This window comes from Cebidichthys violaceus, unplaced genomic scaffold (genome assembly GCF_023349555.1).
Source record: "Cebidichthys violaceus isolate CVI_PGR_0920_01 unplaced genomic scaffold, fCebVio1.0.p SCAF_8, whole genome shotgun sequence".
Classification (NCBI taxonomy): Eukaryota; Metazoa; Chordata; class Actinopteri; order Perciformes; family Stichaeidae; genus Cebidichthys; species Cebidichthys violaceus.
This window is the reverse complement of record NW_027176964.1, coordinates 3,319,658-3,343,639: the sequence shown is the minus strand read 5'-3', so window position 1 is coordinate 3,343,639 and position 23,982 is coordinate 3,319,658. Positions and strand designations below refer to the sequence as shown.

At 40.7% G+C, this 23,982-nt stretch overlaps 1 protein-coding gene across 4 annotated transcripts; it reads left to right on the top strand.

Moving 5' to 3' along the window:
- On the top strand, positions 1-23,982 carry LOC137892676 (nestin-like). 4 transcript variants are annotated; one of them, XM_068737998.1, is made up of 11 exons: positions 1-230; positions 6,035-6,092; positions 8,249-8,410; positions 9,180-9,377; positions 10,751-10,909; positions 12,013-12,093; positions 12,244-12,385; positions 14,216-14,260; positions 14,491-14,958; positions 15,733-17,252; positions 17,536-23,982. In XM_068737998.1, exons 1-11 carry the CDS (start codon positions 169-171, stop codon positions 17,581-17,583), a joined length of 2,943 nt encoding a protein of 980 aa, XP_068594099.1. In that variant the 5' UTR covers positions 1-168; the 3' UTR covers positions 17,584-23,982. The 4 variants fall into 4 exon arrangements, with proteins under 4 accessions (XP_068594099.1, XP_068594097.1, XP_068594096.1 ...); XM_068737996.1 differs by having other exon boundaries at positions 6,035-6,119; XM_068737995.1 differs by lacking the exon at positions 1-230 and having other exon boundaries at positions 5,661-6,092.

Below are 23,982 nucleotides of genomic sequence, written 5' to 3'. Positions count from 1 at the left end.
TCCTGGTTACGGTCTTTACTTAACATAGAGAAAGCTGGCTGAGAGTTGAAGGACGGTTACCATCAATCTGCTGGTAGATTTACACTGGCACTGCTGCTGCTGCTGCTGCACGAGCCCTGTCGGTAACGGAGGTGACAGTCAGAGGATGAGAGCGCGAGCACTGCAGTAATGATGCGTTTTATCCTGGACTGCCTGAGGACACCGAGAGCGAGAAACCCGAAGGATGAAGGGTAAAATGACCGTAAATTGTTTCCATGCATCAAATGTAAAAAAAAGTATTTTCTAGCTACACATGCACGATTTGCATGGTTTCGTCATGTTATGACAGCTTTTAACTTTTAACCAACAAAAACGTAGACTAAATGGAGGCTACCCTTTTCAATAGACAACATATTTAGGCTTTAAGTGAAATAGTGTACGCTGCAGCAGCTCAGGGCCTGCCCAAGGGTTCTTCATTAGTAACCTATGGAATGTGTGTGGCGTCAAATGTGGCATCACTAACCTACAGCTGTGGTTACTAGTAACCAACTACACATTACTCAAGTGAATACTATTCTGACGTGTTTGTGTTTACTCGAGTACAACCGTTTTATGCTACTCCACAACAGATCACAGGGAACTCTTGTACTTTTAAGTCCACTACATTTTACTGAAGTTACTTGCTTTGCAGATCAAATTTTAATCCGAAACATAGAAATTGCGCCTGGGTTAACTACCCAGCAGTATGTAGGCCAAAAGTATTTAAAGTTAACCTCACTTCAGCCAGCTAAAAGTTGCTTAGGCTACTACACATGAATGCATTTGCAATAATATCCAAATAATATGAAAGACAGCCCGGTTGATAATGATCCTGATGTCGATATTAGAGAGACAAATATTTATAAACATAAACGCTTAACATAAATTAATAGTCATATTGATCACTCATATTTTATTCATTTTAACTAAGTTTTTTTTAGAAATTGAGATCAAGATACTGCACACCCTAGGGGTCAAGTAGGCCCACTCCATTTGGAAGTCAGTATTCGTTCAATGTAGAGTTATCACATTTTGTTTTCCTATGTAAAAAAACCGTGATAGTAACGTTTACTATCAAGGCTAAACACTACAAGATTGGAGAAGATGTAACGAGTTACATGTTATGAGTAGGGCTGGACTGAATAATTTAAAGTTCCATTTCAATTATTATTTTTAGTGACTGACAAAAATATTGCGTACAGTAATCCACATTTTTTTCTCTCTCACACACTCACAGCGAGCGACATGGCACTCAGTCCTCGTCTTTGTAGTTGTCTTTCTCCAAAAGTCACAATTTTATTGAAAAATTATAGATGTAATCATTTCCAAAATTCACCTGTTTTTATCTATCGACATTTTGTTCTTCAATCCATGTTTGTTGGTGTTTAGCCCTCAAAAAACACATTTTCACTGCAGTAAAAAACTGCTTGCTCTCCCACTTTTTGCACACAAACGAAGGATGCACCTGTATTAACGGGGCAGTTCATCAGCAATCCAACAGCACCATGATTAACATTTACATAAACACAATAACACAAAATCATATTTTTCCCATTTTAAGGGTGATAACATAATAAAATATTAAGACAGACATTTAAAGCATTATTGAAAACCTCAAGAAACTTTTTATAAATTATTTTTTAAAAAGACAATAGGTTTAGCCCTATTTATAGGGGATGCATGGTAGCTATTACTACAGAGGCATTAACATCTCTTATCATCGAGTCAACCATCACTTGATATTTTATTCAGAACTTGAGTTGAAGACTGGCACACCTCAGCTTTTTTTTTTTATTGCTAGTACTCTTAAGTAATTTGGAATATGGAAATTAATTAAAATGCCCATCTCTTATACATACTGAGTGGAACATTTTACAGTGCAAAAACGACTCGTTTCTAAAGTACCTCACATCTAGTTTGGCATTTCTGTACGGCAATTCGTTGTTACTTTTCGGCCTACATATACATTAATATCCATATATCCAAATGCAGTAAGCTAATGTCATCCGATATATCGGCCTTGCTGATTTTAATATAAAATACTAAATAATTAACATTATGTTCTGAAATGGGTCATTCTGCATAATGTGTACTTTCACATTTTATACTTTAAGCACTGCTTGCATTCGTATTATTATTACTACTAGCTTTATTGGCCATGTACGCTTACGCACACAAAGAATTTGACTCTGGTTTTTCGTTCTCTACATACATACACAGAATGTACAATAAACAGGAAAGATGTAAGCACAAACATTTAACGACTATGTACAATATAAATATATATTCAAAAAGTGTATATATATACTGTATATATGAACATAATCCTGTACAACAATGCAACAACAGTGTCAATGGAATTAAGGTGATAGTGCAGAATGGAGGTAATAGTGCAGTATGACTGATCATCAGAGTGACGGCCAGCAGAAAGAAGCTGTTCCTGTGTCTGGTGGTTTTGGTGTACAGAGCTCTGTAGCGCCTACCAGAGGGGAGGAGTTGGGACAGCTTGTGTCCAGGGTGTGATGGGTCTGCAGTGATCTTTCCTGACTCTGGAGGCGTACAAGTCCAGGATGGAGGGCAGGCTGGAACCAATGATTCTTTCTGCAGATCTGACAATCTGTTGTAGTCTGTTTCTGTCCTGTTTAGTGGCCGATCCAAACCACGCAGAGATGGAAGAACAGTGAACAGACTGGATGATAGCCGAGTAGAACAGGATCATTTACATTGAGGCTTTTACAAGAGGATATTCATATGTACTTGTTTTACCTATTTTATTAAAAAGACGTTAAATCAATCACAGACTATCAGAGAAATGGAGAACTCATTTGGAGTCATGTTTGTGTCCACCTGAGGAATGCAGTATTCACTCTCTTTTAGCTCTGGTTTGGTCTCCACCATCTTCTCTCCTCTGCAGAGCTTCTGTCGGCTGATTATTCTCTGCAGCTTTGTCACTAGAAGCGAATACTCTCACATCACACAAAGTCATTTGATTCAATGGTATAGTTTAACTGTAATTAAATGTATTTTTTTGTCCGTTACAGCATACATATCTACTATGTAAATCACTTGTCTTTTTGACTTCATTCAAGAGAAAAATCTTGCATCAAGCAGTAACCGCAGCGTTTTATCAGTATATACAATATTCAAGCTATGGCCAATCTGGGCACGCTTAAATAATATTGTCTTACAACATGGCTGGAAAGTCAGTTGTGGCAGCGGACCTAGCTACTGAGGTAACAGAATTACTGACCTTCATGAAAATGAAATGCCTGTGTCAAATAGTCCTGCTCATTTCCAATTAAAGCATTTTGAATGAGTTATTGATGAAGTGAGACGGTTCCATTAATTTCTTTTAACAGATCAGAAGAGTCGAATTGGCACGCTTAGCAACTGAAGCATCAATGTATGAATGAGAGAACGCATGAAGGAATCCTCGCTCCCTGGCAGTAACTGGGTTAACATCATCTGGACAGCAGCTCAAATCAGACTGACACAGTGGCTGCACAGTGGAAATTGCTCACACTGTCAAGCCCACACTCAAAATTGAAAAAAATGGCCATGCATCAAAACCTTTAAAGTTCTGTAATAGTTCATTATAATTCATGTGCACACATTTTAGAGCATACTTTCAAGTAAGTCATTAGCTAAAAAATTAAGACTCATCGTGTCATTTTTCAAGTACATTCTCTGTTGTAGCTCAAACACACGGCTTTGCTGCTTGAGTATTGAATCGGACACAACTAGCAATCTTAACACATCACCTGGGGTCTGCAAAGAATGTAATGGGTATTATTTACAGTCTCTAGAAGAACCGTTCCAAATTTCTCACTTGGTTGCACCATTTTTCTTTTGGTGCAGCATGGTATATTCATCAGTGATAGAAAGTAAATTGCTTAACAAGCTTAAGTAAAATTTTGATGCTACTTTTCACTATATTTCAGATTGGAAAATTGTACTTTTTACTGCACTACATTTATTTATAATTATATGAAATACAATGCATTGTTATACAGTATATGAAACCACCCAGCAGTATACAAATTGTAAAATTTGCTGTATTGCAGCCAGCTACAAAATTAAAATGCATCGTACATGTTACTGTATTAATAATAATTTGATATTATAATATATAATAATAACAACTAAAGAGCCCATTTTGCTCCGTAGTTAATACTGTAACTTTTACTAAAAGTAAATGTTCTTGATTAAATAATTACATACTTTTGCTTCAGTAAGATTGTGTTTTTTACATCGTGTTATTAGTATTTTTACTTAAGTAAAACATCGTAGTACTTGTACGTGGACTGCCACTTTGAAGCCTCGACATGGCTGTTGTCATCTTTGTTTTGTCCTGTTGCCATCTTGTTTTTTTTTTGCAACCAGACGTGACATGAGAGGGGTGGAGCTAGGTACAACCAAACGCTCAATAGGACATTTTCAAGTGACCAAATTGGTACAATTAACTTTCATGAAGTGAAAACACACTGTGAAAGAGTTAGAGTTCTAAGACAAAAACACAGACAACTCTGAGACCAGACAGCGACATGGTAGCAACCTGTCAATCACTGTGTACCCCCGCCCTAAAGCATAATCCTCTTTATGGTCTATTTGACTATAAATGGACCATAATTTATTAAATGAACATCATGCTGTCTTGAAGAAGACTTGAAACTAGAGATTGAGACCATAAACTCATGTTTATAATGTTTACTGAGGTAATAAATCAAGAGAGAAGTAGAGTCATTTTCTCATAGACTTACATGCCATCTGACTTCTTTTTGCAACCAGAGGAGTCGTCTCCTACTGGTCACTAGAGAGAATGCAAGTCTTAAGACACTTCAGCACGGCTTCAGAACCAGATGTTGTCGCCTGGTTATTAGCTCATTGTTTTATTGCCGAGAAAGTGAAAAGGATCTGATAAACTTCACTGTACACTAGCTGCTCAGCACCAAACAACAGACCACGTTCGTGACTAAAACCAAAAAAGAAAGTGAATACTGGACTTACATTCATTAGATGGACACAAACAAGAAAGATAAGCCAAAAGAAATATGGAAAGGGTTGGATATACTCCAAAATGGCTGCTGACCAAAAACAACTGACATGCAAGTGGTTCTGTACACACTTTTGGTTACATTAGATTTTATGATTTGTGCCTAACATGTTCACCATACCCATTTGATTGATAGTACGTCTAGTGTTGTGTTTACAGCTTGTTCTGCTGCACCTAAGTGGGAACAAAATGACAAATAACTGAATGCAGCTTTAATTATCCTCTTACTTACCTAGTCTGCTGCACAGCATTGTTTATATTATATTTTAATAATAATGCAACACACAAACGCATCATTTGGTGTTAATGATTGATGCGGTTAAGACGTTTTACAGTTAATTATCTGGACACATTTTTAAAATGTATTAGTGAATAATTATTGATTGGTTGGTAGCGGTGCAGACTGCTGCTGCGTGCTCTCCAGGATTTTTATGAATGGCTCAGTCACTGCTTACAGTGTGTGTGTGTGTGTGTGTGTGTGTGTGTGTGTGTGTGTGTGTGTGTGTGTGTGTGTGTGTGTGTGTGTGTGTGTGTTTGGACTGATGCATACTGCAGTGGTGGTGATGGAGTGGGGGAGGAGGAGAGACAGAGGAGAGGAGGTGAAAGATGTGTGAGGAAGGAGGGGGAGAAGCATGATGGGAGGAGACTAGAGGAGAGGAAATACATTCTCCCTAAGGACGGACCCCCCCCCATCTTCCCATTCTCACATTGGTGCATTCTGCCCGTGTGCATCTACACACACACACACACACACACACACACACACACACAGGCAGCTCCGCCTCCTCTGCAGTGTAGCGACAGCTAGCGAGGGGCAGCAATGGAGGAGCGTGCAGTGCAGCAGGAAAAAATAGAGGGTTCGTGGGAAGGAGGGCACGACGGAGGGAAGGCGGACTGGAAGAGCGACCGGTCCCTCTCCTCCCTCCTTAAACACTCCTGTCTCCTCTGCTGGTCGTCCCCCAGGGACACCGACGTCGTGGAGACGGACGAGCGGGTCCTCGCCAAGGCAGCCGAGATCAGAGTAAGAAGACCGCAGCACCTCGCGCTGGTGTGTGCATGTTTGTGTGCGTACGTCTTGGTTGTCATTCATCTGCGTGAATGTGTTTTTTGTGTTGGTATCACTTTTTTTCTTTTGTTAATATAAATGGTGCGTACAGGACATAAATCATATGTATGTCTGTGTGAATGTGTGGTGTTTTCCGTCACTGCATTTCCCATGATGCTCTCATGTGATGTCATGATGCTCTAATGTGATGTCATGATGCTCTCATGTGATGTGATGATGCTGTAAAACTAGTCTCAGTGCAACCAAAAACTCTTATTGGATTCATTTCATCTCAATGTAGTAACACAGCAGTGATCCTTTTACCACGGGTCATTTCTCAATGAACTACATTTTTTGCTTGGTTATCACCTGGATTTACAGGCTTATAGCAGGGTCACGATTTGTCTAAGCTGGCATACATTGTTCTTACAAAAAGTAGCAAATGTCCCAGCTGTGGGGCAAATAAAGGACTATCTTGTCTTAAATTAGGCTACTCAAAAATGCCATCATTTGGCGTATCAGTGGTACGATATACATGTTATATAACAGAGACAGTCACATTGATGGGCAGGCTGGTCTCATCCAGCATTCGTGTGCTAAACCTACGGAAAGAAATCGCCGTAATTCCTAGCTATCCCTCGAACTTCTTTTGTACATTATCCACGTAATCATGAACGAGGACGTATAAAGACCGTAAAAGCCCACACAGGACTGGGGCGGGGAAATGGAGATGGATGGGTTCCAACAACCAGCGATCATTCACCATGTGGAACGACAAGTCAACGTTGATTTATTTGTCACGTAAGTAATGTGGTCACGACACTTCTGTGTTTATTTTCAACCCAAAAATGACTTTTTCTAAACCGAGGTCAACAGGCTTGTTTTCTAAATCCAATTAGGTAGTTTCCGGTGAAGACGGAAGTTTATTTTGAAAAGCCTGTTTGCATGTAACGAGCAGAAATCGACACGTGTTGATGGACTTTTGCAGGAAAATGCCCCCTCATGTCCCATCACTAGGCTTAGTACTATCAGAACATAATGGGCAAGCATAAAACTAAAAAAAACTGTCTGGATTGGTAACAATGGGGCCGGTCAAATTTCGAATTCCATTATCTGAATAAATAACACTTCAGTACATTCATATCTATGTCTCTATCTGTAAAATGTTGTGGTACAAAGTTATAGTGTTTAAGTATAGCCTGATGTTGCTTTACACATAAAAGAATGATCCAGTCACTTCTACACAGTGAGGCATGCAGCTTATTAATTAAACACTGGTTTCAATGCTCAGTATCGACTGATACTTAAAGCCCAGGCATCTCTACTTTTTTCATTTTGGTGAATCTGACCCATGTGATGAAGTATTAAGTATCAGCAGTCCCCGTTTGGACTGTGTGAAGAAAACTAATTTAGGGGATAATGAAGTTGTGACGTTAAAGGGAACAGGGATGCAATTGATTATTTTCTCCATTAGATAGAAGAAAACATATTCAATTTTGGATCAATCATCAATAGGATTGGCAGATCATTATCTGTTGACCAACTAATCTCTAGAATGTGCACACAACTGAATTCCGAGATGTTTCTGGTGGAGCGGCATGTCCTTCCGCTGAGGGATCAGCAATCCTGAACTACAAACCAGTTTGCAGTCTCTTTTCCCTCCGTCTCAGTTCTCCTTATGCCTGTTCACCAAAACTCTGCTCTGCACTCCATAAGTGTAGGTAGCATTATGAATATGATTGGTGATTGTGATAATAGTTGAGATAATTAAACTAAGCGTAACCTGATGCTGTGATATAGTCACACCAAGAACAGACACACAGACTTTTAAAGGGAGCCGTCAGGAGCTAAAGACGTGCTACATGCTAATGAGATAAAGCATTCGATGGATCTCTGTTCACCTCTATAACGTCAGGCCAATTTGAAGAATTTACCTCCATAGGATCATTTGGGTGTTGTGAAAGAACATTTCCATCCACATCTCTCCTCTGTACCTGTGTGTGTGTGTGTGTGTGTGTGTGTGTGTGTGTGTGTGTGTGTGTGTGTGCGTTCATACATCTCCACGCATGTGTTATCATCCCACCCATGAGTTGGAATCATCCTTAAATCCTAAACAGTGTGTGCGTGTGTAGGAGCTGGAGAACGCAGTGACGGTGGAGAACTTGGAGCTTCAGGAGCAGCAGTCGGACCGCAATGAGCTGGAGGAGACTCTGGTTAAGTTAGAGACGCACAAGCAGACGCTGGTGCAGCAAATAAAGGCGACTAGACAGCTGTGCTATGAGGAGAGTCAACAGGTAACGACACAACTGCTACTGCTTATGTACGCTACACAGGAACAGCGACAAGTGTCTCTCCATACCCGGTCCTTACATCCTGCCTCATCGCTACTGCACATGTGCAAACTAGTGCTACACACCTGTGGTGCACACTATTTTTCCCCCTGATATTGCTACATTGTGAACAACAAATCCATACTGAAATCAGCAGGAGAGCTAGTTAGCGTTAGCCGTTAGCAGCCGGTGGGCAGCACAGTCCTTCTTGGCTAAATAACGGAGCTAACAGCTAACGTCAGTGGAGGTTGAAATGAGTTACATTATGATGCGTTCAAGTCTGTTCAGTAAAAAATAGTATTGGCCGTAGGGAAATTATAACGTTATCATGATGCGTTCATATGTAGACATCATGTAAAATCTTGTAATATGTAGTTGTTGGAGAACGAATGAATACAGTTTGAAGGGGATGAATCAGGGTTCTGTTTGGTGGGTGGGCGGTGCTTGGTTTTGGCTCAACTATTGTCGGGTCACAAACGTTCTCGTTTTATAGCTAAACAGTAAACTAAAGATTCCCCTAAGCCTCTTAATAGTGCTGACTATGATCAGAGTAGAACTCCAAACACAATCATTCAAATCTATATGTAATGCAGCCGGTAATATTTCAAACACAAGTATAAAATGTCATTACCTTGGACAACTCTCTTCATCTCTATCACGGGTCATTTGAGCAGTACAGCGAATGTGACAGGAAGCCATCTGCCGGTACTGACTCCCCGTCCTCTCCCGCCAGATCCTGTCTCTGCAGGCGGAGGAGGTGCAGAAGGAGAGCCAGGTGGAGGAGTACGAGAGGGAGCTCGCCAGAGTCAGGTGGAGGCTGAGGAGGCTTAGAGACGAGGTGAAGCAGGCCAAGAGGAAGGTAGAGGAGGCGGGGGAGAGGAACACTCCCCTGCAGGACTCCATCAGACAGTCCTATGAAGAGATCCTGCAGGTACCATAGGATGTGCATGCGTGCGTACCATGTGTGTTGTTGTTTGTGTGTATCTGTGATGGCAACCATAGGTCTGAATGAAACCATCTTTACTGAAGACCATTGAGGAAAAGTGAAAAAAAAAAAAAAAATCTGATGAATCATTTTCTAAGTCTGATCTAAATAGTTTTCTCCGCTGTGTTTATGATTTAGGAACAGATGGAAGGAAGTGTTGGCCAGGTTCATCTTTAATCCCCAATCCAACCCAATCTGTGAATAGTTTTACCAGGGGGGGAAAGAGATATGCAAGGAGTTTCAGTAACTGTAAATGTTTTTTTTAGATTTGCTGGTAAAAGATTAGCTTTTTTAGTCATTTTTCTTTTGTTAGTGTTTGTTGTTGTAAAACTAATTTTGGTCACAAGAGGGTGAAGTGCACCACTACCCCAAAAAACATTCATTTTTATCCCAGGTGAGTTTTAATTTCTCCATCCACATGGTACATATGCTGTGTTATGTGCATTAAAACATGAATGTGGTTGGTCCTATTTAGAACAGTGGGTTGTAGTGCACTTCGGCCTCTTGTGACCAATATGAGTATTACATCAACAAACACTTTATCCTGAATTAAAAAAAATGGCTGAAGATGAAAAAAAAGAAAAGGAACTAAGTCATAAACAGGAAAGAAAACTATTTAGATCATACTTAAAAAATAGATTTTTTTTTTCCTCACTTACCTATCAGGGCTTCCGTACAATATTGTGATAGTCACCCACAAAATATATATATTATTTATTTATATCAATATTTATATATATATTTAAATAGTCCAAATGTGTATTTTCAGTGTGAACCTGTACATTTTTTCTGATTTTGTTTTATTTGCTGAATAGAATTAGTACTAGTAGTAATAGTACTACTACTAGTAGTAGTAGTCGTAGTAGTGGTAGTAGAAGGAGGACGATTCTTAGATTCAGAGAAAGTAAAATACCACGTCAAATCTATCTTAACATGGAGCCTATTAATTCACTAACAATACGAGTGAGAGCTCGGTCAACACCTTTATCTGATTAACAACACTTTGTGTTCTCTGAATGTTCATACACAGCTTTGAGTGTGTTTGTCATTAACAGTCCACTGTGAAGACCCACCACTCTATTATGTTTCTGATTTCTATCAGTAGTATATTTTGTATACTACCCAACTGTGACGAACGCCCAAGGAGGGCCAAGTTCTTGATTATTCTGCCTTTAATCAAGCTCAGCAGGGGAAGATGACAAGTATTCACAAAAACTGTTTACTCATGTGTTTTCTTTGGTAACTGTGGTGTTTAAAGAGAAACAAGTTTAATTATATCATAGTTTCCTCACAACTCCTCACTCTTCTTATCCTTGCAGGAGGAGCACACCCTGTGTTCTCTGTCAGGAAGTGCAGTCACTCCAGAGAGCCAGCTGGAGGAGTCGACGTCTCCTGCAGACACCACCGAAGACGATCCGCTTCCCATGAGGCCATGGGGAAGGAGCCAATCTCTGCCTGCCTACGCTGACCTGATCATGGTAAATCACTACTTAAAGCACTTTACAATATTTGGCTGTGCCGTGTTGTTTTGGTTTCATACGGTTACATTATTAATCACAGGTTGGGCTTGCAGGCTATTCACTGATAACAGAAAGGATGTGCCAATATTGGTTGTGGAGTTTGAAACCAATGTTGCTGTTCATGTGAATAATGTCTACCTAGAACACTGAGGTGAATGCATAAGAGTTAAAGGGGACACATCATGCTCATTTTCAGGTTCTTACTTGTATTCTGGGTTTTTACAAGAACGTGTTCACACGCGTTCATTTTCAAAAAACACTTAAGTTTTCTCATACCATCTGTCTGAATACACCTGTATTCACCCTCTGTCTAAAACGCTCCGTTTTAGGGCCTGTCTCTTTAAGACCCCCTCCTATGTTTTCTGATCTAAGCAGCGCACAAAAAAGACTGACTGGGTTGTCTTATTTTACAGTTTTATTGTTTTTATTGAGTTGTTCATGATATGTTCCCATTATAAGTTTAAGTCTGTAGTGATTTTACAAATATTCGAATGACAAGTGCAAATTTAGGTTTATCCCACACAATCCATAACTCCCTATCCTCGGTTTGCTTTTACAATCAGACAGAGAACATTAATTTTTTTTAAACTAAGTGAATGATTGATTCATGTTTTTTTTCTCCACCATAACCCCGCTCTTCAGTTTGATAGATACACATAGAAACGGACCAATCTGCCCCACGGTGACCTTTATTGCGATAGTTGGATCCCGTTTGAGATTTCCTCAGAGTGGAATAATCTTCAATCGGTACACATCGCCTGAGAGCATTTGTGGAGTGTGTATTTCTGCACTACAGTCTTTTTTTCTTTAGCCCTCCGTATCCGCCAAGAACTTTACCAATACTGGGACCAAACATGCTTGAAATCCTGGAACATTGTAGACTTGCAGCAGAAAACAGCTGGGGTTGTGGCAGGTTCAGCAGCAGTTATCTTGTCTTCATGACATAAAGAGCTCTCTCACTTGTAATACAATATTATTGTGACTATTAGTGTGTGAGTATTTTTCATGTTACAACTCTCTCACCGTCTCCTCCTGTCTGTCCGTGCGGGTGATTCCACCAGCGGGCCAGTGGCTCATCTTTCTGCAATAACCTAGCGGATACCAGAGAAGAAGTGGACGACAGTGGGACCAGCTCGCCAAAGGTTAGCTTTATCACAAAAGCTGTTAAACAGTCAGTTAATGCCGTGATTTGGAATTGGTGATCACACTGTCAACCAGTCTAATATAGCACGCTCAGCAGCAGTGATCAGCCTTCGTTTAACACGTCCTCCTTGGTTTGGGATGCTTCACAGATGGATAGATCTGACATAGAGGACGACCCAGAGGAGGGCGAGATCAATGAAGACGGGGAGAAAGAGCCTGCTGTCTACCCGAACCACCTCAGCCAAATGGACTTCTACCAAGCGGACCCCTTCGCCCACTGTCAGAGTGACCGTATGTATCAAACAAACATGGAGCCTAGACACTGTGAGGTTGATAAAACCTTTCATTCAATGACTTGGTAACCAAATTAAGTTTAGATTTGTCTCGTCATTTGGTCATCCATCCTTAACGGAAAAGGTTGTTTTGGTAAAATGGTTTGTTTTGACGTCTAGGGGATTTAATTACCACCAAGTCTTCTGGATGTCCCAACTTCTAACAGACCTAAGAGAAATGCATTTAGTTGTCATTCTACCTGAACAGGACGCAGGACATGAAATATGACTGTTGAGTCCATTATGAAAATCATTCATGAATGATGACTGATGGGAGCAAAATGGACCGGGTCTGACCCAGTCAGGGTTAGTTGGTGGATAAAAATCATAACGTGTGTGTTATGTGAAGCTTTTAAGGTGAACTGTTGCTATGAATGCTAGTCATTCTCTGAAAGATACATTTTAATGCTTGATATTTGCGACTGACATCGATGATGTCAGCGATTGATGGTGGGAGACATAGCAGTAAATAAACAGCTTTACCTGAAGTTAGCTTTGTTTTACGAAGTTCCAAATTCTTTTTGTAGGCTATGCAGTCGTACGAGTCTCTCCATCCGGGATCTCACCCAAACTGAGCTTTTTATCTCCTTTTTTTGGCCTTTTAGCACAAATGTAGCTGCATATAAACAGCTGCTGGTTGCCATCTATGATTTATTTGGAACAAAAACACACCGACCCCCAGAACGCAGACTGGCCAATCATAACGTAGCATCGGCCAGCTCCGACCAGGGTCCGACAACTATCCCACTCTGCTCCATAGACTCTCATCAATGGTTTCCGATGTTCATCATCTTCAGGCTGGTTTAGTGGATTTGGAGCTTGTCATGGTTAAACGTGTGATAGTCATACTTGTTACCCAGAAAGGTTGGAAGGAGATATATACACGTTCATAAAACATTACGTTTCTGCTTAAAAACCTGTGGCGCTAATATTAGCAGGGAATGATTGTAACAGTGAATAAAAAAGAACAGTGTTGTTCCTTTATTTCATCAGTGTGGGTGACTGTGGCTAAGTGGAGAGCAAGGTAGTCCTTCAATCAGAGAATCGGTGGTTCGATCCGCTCCGCTAGTCTCATGTAGATGTGTCCTTGAGCAAGACACTTAACCCTAAAATGAAACGTGTTAACCCTGAAATTGCTCATGTAGCTGTGCCTACGGTGTATGAATGTGATATAATCTGATAGGCAGATGTCACTTAGCACCTGCCATCAGTGTGTGAATGGGTGAATGATGACAAGTAGTGTGAAAGCGCTTTGAGTGGTCGGAAAGACTAGAAAAGCGCTATACAAGTACCATGTTACCATTCTCCAGGTGATGTGGTGGTTCACTTTTACACTGCGATCTTTAGCTTAGCTTCTATCTTTATCTTTTTAACCTGTCTTCACTGCTGAATCAGTTTGACATCCTGGATATATTCTTCAAACACATATTATAGACCCTTCTGTCTGCTTCTCTCAAAATACTAATTTTTTTGATTATATTTCTTCAGCAAGTGCAGTTAGTGACTGCACTTGCGTGGAGTGTGGGCTCCATGGTAGCGGAGGGCGGGGCTTAGCTAAGAGTCAAATGGTGCTCTCACAGGATTTGCAGGGTCTGCCCACCGTTAGAACTCCAGTGACGACTGACCAGGAGTTCATTGTGTTTTCTAGTGTATTTAAATCGAAGACTATAACGTCTGTGGAAGTCTGTAGTTCCAATCTCTATCTGTGGTTTGCCCAGTCTTTATAATCCACTGTGTCTCATTGGTTTTATAAAATGATTTTCCAGTTTCTCTCTCCCTTGACTCGTAGATGACCTCTTCAATGAAGACCTGTTCCCTAAAACTGACTCATCTGGTGAGTAATAATACACCAGTATTCCTTTTAACTTCCTTTTAGAGGAGTTAAAGGGATAGTTTGGATGTTTTGAAGTGGGTTTGTATGAGGTACTCCTCCAAAGTCAGTGTATTAGCTACAGTAGAAGAAGTTTGTTTCGATATGATCAAAATTATTAATTAAAATTGGGATGGATGTAACATTTTAACTGACACATCACTAAGTTCTTTATAAATACTCTATTTCACCAGGTGGATTCGCTTCAGACCCTTTCAAAGGCAGCGACCCCTTTGCAGCAGATATTTTGTTCCCAGAAGCGAACGTTGATGCTGACGAAGGGGCAGGAAATGTCGGCGATGAGGGGGACACTAGTCTGTCCTGTGCTGAAAACAAAGCCTCAACAGGAACTCAGTGCTTCGAGTCTGAATTCCCCGACGAAGACAGCGACATAGAGATTAGCTACAGCCGAGAGGACCTGGACGCCATCGCTGTGGTTGATGATTCTCGCGGATTTAAACCCATTCAGAGCTCGTCAGAGGAGCTGGGGCCGGAGCCCATCCAGGGCTGGAGGTCCCAGGGTCAGTATTCTATAGAATCAGACCCCAATGGGTATGAGCTGGACCTTGGCGCTGTCTCTCCTCCCTCGGACATAGAAGAACAGAGTCTGGGATCTCTAGCTGGCGAGGCTACCACCGAGGAAACAGCAGGACTGAAACAAGGTCACTCATACTAACATTTTATACTCATTTTAAACGTTACTTTGTATTGTTTTCTCAGTGTGTGGAGTGGTGCTAAAATTCATGTTTCATGCTTTCCTATGCTTATTCATTCATTTTAATTTGAGTTGTTTACATACGAACAGTGTTATTATGCGGGACCCCTGTGGGACTGCAGCCCCCATCCCCCACCTCACAGGAGCTGCAAGCGTACATTTTTCTGCCCAGCCTCTGAGACAGAAACTGGCCAGCTGTATCAGCTAGTAGGATGCCCCTGTCACAATGATTTTATTAAAGCCACTATGTGTAGAATGTGAAACAGCCCCTCAGTGGTTGTAAGAAATCTACTGTTAGTCTCTAACTAGTCTCTAGTCGTGCGTAAAAACCCAACATATCCACAGATTATTATTCATTCCTTTATTCTCACCAACAGAATCTCAGAGTCATTTTCCCTCTTGTCTCTATACATTAATGAAGTGGAGTGCTAATTTTTCAACCGAGTTTAAACAATTCCAACTCGCGTGGACACGTCTTTGCACAAAGATCATATGTTTGTGGTTGTTGAAACAGTTTATGGCACATTTTTATACTCTGAATACTATGGTATGGGTACCATTGTGTTATATTTAGATTTTTTGTGAAAACCTTTTCTTAAATTTGCAACAAAAATATGTGTCATCTTTGTGTCAACAGCTTTATTTTGTTCCTTTACAGGTTCTCTATAAGTCTCGCCCCTCATGGTTCAAGCATTGACCCCTCATTGTTTTCTTCTCCTAGGTCTGAGTTCTGGTTCAGCTCAGGATGTCTCTGAGCTCACCGAACAAGTCCGGTTGGAACCAGATTGGACAGGTGGAATAGAGCAAACTTTGTCCTGTTATCATACCTCCAGTCAGGGGCCAGAATGGGTAGGCAACATTGAAGAGGAACCCCAAAACCCTGCAACTCCCCAAAACTCAGTAGACTTCCAAAACCTCTTCATCCAGTCCGACTCAGATCACAACAGAGAACTTAGCTTTGAATTGAGCTATGAACCAACCAGTCAGTCTTCCTTTGACCCATACGGCTTTAAACTCAGTCCAGAACATTCTAGTCACACCCTCTTAGACCCTGATGAAGCCGAACTCAGCCCAGAACCCCCTGAAAACGATCTGACCTTTGACCCTGAGCCCTCTTCTTCTCAACCAGACCAACTGAACATTGATCGCTATGGGTTTGACATTACTTCCTCCCAAATGGCACGGGACTCAGACCCTTATGGCTTTAAGCTTAGCCCTGAGGAAGAGAACCAAGAGGTACTGGACCTCTGTGGCCATGATAACCAGGAAGCAATGGACCTTTGCACTTATGACAACAATGAGCAAATAGAACCCTCTAACTATAGCAACCAGGAAGTACTGGAACCTCATACCCATGAAAACCAAGAAGTGCTTGAACATTGTAGCCACAACAACCTTGAACTGCTGGATTTGTGTAACAATGGAAACCAAGAAGTGCTGGAACCTTCAAGGCTTGACAGCACAGGTTTAGTTAGCAATGAAAACCAGGAATTCCTGGATCTCAGTAGTCTTGACAACCAGGAGGTGGTGGAACCCTATCGCAATATCACAGATGAGGAACTACTTGAACCTTGTAACTATGATAACCAAGAAGTGCTGGAACCTTGTAGCCATGGCAATCGGAAGCTGGACTTTTCCTGTCCCGAAAATAAGGAAGTGCTGGATTTAGATAGCCATGGCGACCAAGACTTGCTGGATTTTATTAGCAAAGAAAATCAGGAAGTGCTAGTTTCAGGTAGCCAGGACAACCAGGAACTTCTGGATCTCGGTAGCAATGAAAATCAGGATTTGCTAGACTTAGGTAGCCATGACAACCAGGAGGTGCTGGACTTGTTGAGTAAGGATTCCCCTGAAGCGAACAATAACCAATGCATTGTGGAACCAGAGGTCAGTCCCACCAATAACAGCTCAGACAGTGATGTGGCATCAGAAGACTTACTGGGGCTCGAACTCAGTAACACCAGCAGCTTCCCTACCAACAAATCAAACACCAATACTGCCGAGACCGTCAACATGGCCGTCAGCAACATGTCTGCCAACCGGGACATTGCACCATCTAATTCTCCTGCCACTCACAACTTGTTAGAAGGTGATCTGGGTTCAGTGTTTGGGGCTGGAGGATACATCGGTTGTCCTGATGTAGCTGACGACCTCGAGCCTCTGGAGAGAAGGCAGGCAAACCCAGTAGCAGAGCCAGTACGACCTGTCAGACCAGTTAGGCCTCCTCGACCCTCGCTCAGGGTGAGTTGGAATCCCAAAAAAAATTATTCTTTTTGTAGATGGCAGATACTAAAGTGTTAGATAAATCTAATGTAATGAAGTGTAGGCCCTCGTTGACCTTTTGCATGAACCACTGTGTTTTTTCTCTGTTTGAGAAAACAGACATTTTATATATCAACAAAAAGCTTAACAACTTCATATATCATGTCAGATAGCATGGCATGAATTCATAGTTTGATATCTTTTTAATAGCTTTAATCACATTCATCATCATCCTGTCCGTTTTCTCTTGTATGTGTTTTAGGGCAAGGAGAAGGCTCAGTCCCAGACTCAGGGCATCGACCTGAAGTGATCTCTCGCCAACCAACACTCTTGTGGGGGGTTACCATGTCAGCAGGGTTCCCATGACCACACCGGCAACACGAGAGACCAAGTGGATGAGGAGAGAAGTAAGAGGACGGGCGACTAAATGGAAACAAAGGGGGGTGGAATGAAGGAGGGCAGATGAAATAGACAGGAGGGAGAGATCGTTCTGCTGTTATTCATTGCAATAAGTCTAGTTTGGGATGGTTTTTATGTTTCAAAGGGATACATTAAAATCAGCATGAAAAGATAAGAAGTGACAAAAAATGTTAGATACCAGGGGACTAACTGGCTCCGTAAGATTTAATGATCACCATTAATGAAACCTGATTGGCTCTATTTAGAGTGATTCATACAAGGGTTGGAAACAACTGTATGAAAATGAACAATGTTCTTACACTCTACTGTTTTTACCCCAAATGATGGTTGTCGATCAATCATACAATTGATGTTATGTCATTTATTTACAATATCAGCTGCCAACTCACTCTCCGTGTCTTAGTTAAGCTTCCCGTCCTTTCCGACTCTCCAGTTGATTAGTCCACAGTAAAAAAAATTATCTCTCCTTTTTTGATTTGAGCTTCGTGTTGGAGCATGTGTAAGTGGACTTGGTGTGACTTTGTCACAGAGATAAAATGTATATAAATGATATACTCAGCTATTGTGGTTTTCAGATTATCTAGTCAGTAGTTTTAGGTCTAACTTGGATGAGAGCTGTATAAAGAGTTTGGTCAGGTTGTACAGTGAGTGCATATCTATACCGTCGCCATGGTAACATGCCCTGTGTTTTCCGTCATCAGTTGCATTAAGGTGCTCCTCAAAGAGTACATGAACAGCAGGCGTAGACTCTCGAGCCCATTTCACCTCTCAGCATGTGGTCAGGTGTGTGCGTTGCTGCATCTTTAACCACAGTTCACCTGCTCGTCACTGCCGAAAGGTGAGAACCACTGGAGGTCAGCGAAAAAAGATTTTAAGGGGGTGTTGAGTTTCTCTTTAAAGTATTTCAGCCTCTGAACTTCGTACTTGAACATTATAGTAAGTAGCATTAAACTGCATTTCACTACATCAGTGTCCCAATTCCATTCGATATACTAATACTACAAAGTAAGAACTATGCACAAATGTTGACTGTGCACTATTTTGACAAGACATTTTGCTGTGTCTCAATTCAGATACTTCTGTAAGTACACGTCCAGGTGGTACACTGTGTACACTATGTATTCACTTGCATAGTGAGGTCATTTCGACAGGGTAGTGTTGTCTCAAACCGAAGACGGCTGTTGTGCATTTACCGGAAATGACGATCGTCGCTGTTAGCTGGCTAGCAGTTGCTGTTAGCTAGCTAGCAGCGTTACTATTTGTGGTATAAAATCATTAAACACACTCCTAGTTGAACCAAATAAAAAAATAGTACTTACAATACATTTGTATAGTGCGTGTATAGTTCACCAAAGCGACCGCTGCCGGAACTTCCCCTTTGGCGTCCGTTGTGGGTGAGAAGTGTCCACACTTATGGGTACACCATCCAGGTACTGACCGTGCACTGCATTTTGCCGTACTCGCGGTGCAGTGTAAGTGCAGATGTATGCAATTTGAGACCCAGCAATTGAATTTTTTGGTTTAGTATGGACACTACAGGTGTGGAAGTATGAGCAGACTGATGTCAAACTGCGATTTTGAAAGACTACTGCCAATTATTTTATATTGTAGTTTATCTGTTTTCCTAGCTGCCGTTGGAGTCCACACACCACTGTCTGTATTTTTCTTCACTAATTCACTGCTGTGAGCTGTAAAGTGTCCCACTCACTATATATGTGAACACTGTCAAACATGTTTGTTTAAATTATGCATTTTTATAAAAGATGAAAGACCTATTTATTATTTTTTTAACTCTCACCAATCAATTTCAGTATCAATTAGGCTGTAGTATGTACCAGATACTAACTGCATATTGGATACTGTCCTCCCCCCAAAAATGCCCCCATCGTTTTTACAAGCAAGTTATTGACCCACATTAACAGCCTCAAGTGGCAGGACTAATCGTAACAAGAGCAAAGAAGGAATACGGGCCTTTAGTATAAAGGGAAACAAAGTGTGCGTAGGGAGGTGATCACTGTTTCTGTTCAACGCTGAGGTATTTTAACCCAAGGCACTCAAGTTTTCACACTTTGTTCGTTCTTTTTGGGGTGTTGTGGAGCTACTGTCCTGTCTCAGTTGTTTATGTGTTTCCTTTGTGAATTGCATGTTGGTAAGATAGTTAAAATCAAAAGCACACTCAACAATCAATAGAACATCAAGCAGATTTAGTAAGAGCATATTTACAGTAATTTAGTGTGTAATTTAACGATCTACATACTCTAAACTTGCTTGGTTAGTATGAAGTATGGAATTGGGACACGGCTAGAATCAGTCACCAGGTAGGATGAGCAGCGCTTTACAGCACAGAAAATTAAGAGGGTGCCGTTCGCCTAGCGGAAATGGACTGAAAGCTTGCAGGTTCTTAAAGGAAAAGTTCTGATAGGCCAGTGAGTGAATCACTTACAACATGTTTACCCTCATCAAACCAAAGACATCAGAGAGAGGGAGTGAACGCAGATAGAAAAATTATTTTATAGTAAATGGAGTGCTAACTGCTCCCACCATGGATTCGGTTTTGCTGAAGACTGCAGTGTCCAATCCAGCTGTGTATATATGACTCTGGATGAGGAGAGTAGTTCGTTCTGCTGGTTGAATGGATCAAACTGCATGAAGTCAAACATTTTCCATCATTCTTTGTTGAACCTGCAGTAGGTGTTGTCAGCAGCAGATGCAAGTTGTGAACACAACATTGGCATTAGCAAGCGGTTGTACATATTTACACATTCAGCAGACACAGAGCAACGTTATCATTCATATGGAGTCATGTTTGTGTCCACCTGATGAACGTAAGTCCAATATTTACTCGCTTTTAGCTCAGCTTTTGGTCTCCACCAACTCCTGAAGGAAATATCTGGCTGTTTAGCTGTTAAATGCTCCACTACGTTCACCAGGCAGTAAGTCTTTAATAATGGGTTCACGACAAATGCCAAGCACATTTTTGTCTAGCATTGAGCCTCTGTTATACTTCCCGCATATACAGTCACAGGGACATGAGCTGCTGCCAATATGTGACGAGGAAATGTTTTAATCTTTTATACTCCATGCAAATTTCTCCTCACGGCAAACCAACATTCTCAAAGCTCCTCAAAGTTCTCCATTTTCTTCGCCCATCTGCGTGCTTAGAAAATGTTGCATGTGCACAGACTGCGGCAAGCACTTTTAAGCTTAAGCTTGTTTTCTGAATGGAGTTTGAATTGATCAGGGTTAGCCTATGCTAACATTGCAGCTCCTCCATCAACATTTAAAATAACGTCCTCTAGGTTTAAATACGGCAGCAACATTATTGTTGTATCATAGACAGTCTATGGTTTATACACATATATTTATACATATAGAGTTTTGTCCGGTCTTAGTACAAATATGAAGTACTAACATAGAGCTACGGTTAACCACAGAAGGCTGCAGTATTTTTTCCTCCATCTCTGATTCAACACATCAGGACGTCAGTGACGCAACAATTTGAAATATCTCAACTCATTTGCGTCCCCCGTCTCAAATTTGCTCCTATTCATGTTTTTGCATTGACTTTGTATGTAACTGCATCGCACGAAAAAGGTTGGTTTTCAGTTGGTTGTGTCTGTCTGCATTTCGAAGCTATGAGAGCGGTGAGAGTGAACCAAAAGAGTAAAGTTGCAGCTGGACGGTGAAACAACAAACTCAAACTCACTATAAAGCTCTGTTTCCGCTTGCTGTAAGGAAACAGTCCACAAATACTGTGTAACGAATAAACTTCAACCTCTGTGCTGCAAAGCATTGTACATTCAATATACCATGTAACCAATTCATACAAACACAATGAAATATACATATATAGACTCATACAAAGTGAAGTGTCCTATGCACAGGATGAACATATATCCCAGATGCCAGTCTACCTTCACACTGAAACAGACTGAGCAGACTCCGAAGGAACATTTCAGTTCATATTAAGTTTCACTTTACGCCTACCTCATTACTACTCTGCCATGATTGCATGACAACACTGTGAACCCCGTAAAAGCATTTTACATTCTGTGATTATTGACACTTTGTAAAGGTGTGCAGTCAAGACAATGCAAATTCACGTACACAGTGTAAAACAAAGAAGGAAAATGAGTCTGTAACAGTAAATGATACCCTAAAGACCAATTATTGCTGTCTTTGGCTCTCATGCCAAGGGTTGTTTGAATATGTTCAATAGTTTGTATGATGCAATTATCAAATCCTTGTCCAATACTGTTCATCTGCACAATACAAATGATAAATACATAATCAACATTATTAGAGCCATGAAGTGGTGAAACTGGTACTGTCTTTCTGAACTTATCTCTACTCTCTACAGATGAATAGTTTGTCATTTGGAAATGCAGTTTTTGCTTGTTTCTGCTGTATTCTTCCATCTGAAGAGTCACTATTTAACAATATCTGCCCATGATGATGACTAAATAATATCACTTATTTGGTCATGTTTGTTTGTTTTAATTACTTCAGAACTTCTAGATTTCATCTTTCAATCACACGATGTATCAAATCTTTGGCTCATCTGTGATGATCTGTTGGTAGATGGATCCTCTACTGCTCATGGTAACCATCAACCCAGTCTCATTCCCAGGGCGTCAAACACCGACGTTTTGTCACGCCCCTCAGCGTCTGATACCGACACACAAGACACCCTTTAGAGACGCACCGGGCTTTCAAGTAACTCTAATGTAAACTTAGCCGCATCATTATTAGACGCTCAGAGTAACTGCTCTGGAAGTCAGGTGACTTGGTATAAGGCCAAGTCATACTTTCCATGTCTGCGAGACATAAATGTCACCATGCGCCCACTGCAGACTTTGGGCTGCAGACCCTATGTGGACGTCCGCGTGCAGTCCAATTTTTGCAACTGTGCGGACTGCACACATAGTAGTATAGTATAGTATAATATAATTTCTCTTTAAAAGTATACAAAGACAAGTCACCGTTACGGTGCATTACCACAACCAACTGGAATGGAAAGTGAATTGAGAAATGCGCATGCGTGGAGCGCCAAACCGTCCGTGTGACAAGTCCACAGCTGTCCGTGGAACACGGAAAGTATGTCAGAGTCTTAAAAAGCGACAGAGTCCACTTAAGGACGAGGTCGGGGTGGAGACCAGGAGAACCACTGTCCGAGTGCCGTGTGAAACCAAAAGTCAATGTTGACTTTTTTTAAAGTTACACGCAATATCTACTTACTTTAGACCACACATGTAATGTAGGCTACCCAACGGAGGTTAGGTTACAAACATACTTATCTGAACCCAAACTATGACCTTTTACTAAACCTAACTAAGTAGTTTGGTTGACGAAACTACCCAAAGGGTCCTGAATATGTGTCCGTAGGTGACATTTGGGAATGAGAACGGGTTAGAATTACCCAATTCTTATTCTAGATATCTGTGCAAACTAGAAATATTCAATAAGTCTTACTGGTCGGCCCCGTTTCTGTTTTATGAACTGGTTGTAATCTGAACCAACATTTTCTATTGTCAAACTGACACAAACACATCCATTCATATGACAATATCAAAGATTGAGTTTCATAAAAGAACCACTCTCATGGCCAGATTTGTTCTAAAGAGAACTGTGCAAAGGATTTAAGAACAGTTTCCTCTTAAAGCACGAGTGAAATATACGAGAGTTCCATATCTGAGTTAAATGAAATCAATCTTCCACTCTCCAAAGCTAAACGAAAACAATTATGTGATTAATAAATTTCTGTTTCCTTACTAATAAAATGTTGAAAATGATCATTGTACATAGGCACATGTAGCACAAGAAACATCTCATTCCTTGCATTGTAAAAATAACCAGGTTAGCAAGTTGTTTTATTATTTACACAGAAGGTAGTTAAATTATTATTTGTTGTTGCTGACATATTTATTTATTTATTTTTGTAATGATTCATTTTTGTATTTATTTATGTACAGGCTGCTTATAATATGTAACATGATCAGAATATTATTGAAAGCAGTTGTCAGAGCAGTAATATTGTTCAGAGAGAGACAGAGAGAGACAAAGTTGCTCCTGGGGCTATTCATTCATGTGTGTGTGTTTTCTATGATGTATGCACTTTAAAAAGCCATGGTTGAGTGAAATGATATTCAAAAGAACTTCTGTGTTTTGCCATGGTGACATGCTTTCTTGTTATGACAATACATTTATTTGTGATGTTGTGTGTGTTGCTGTCTAAATGTGAGGTTCTGTGTTGGAAAAAATAAGAAATAAAACTCACCTATGATTCCAA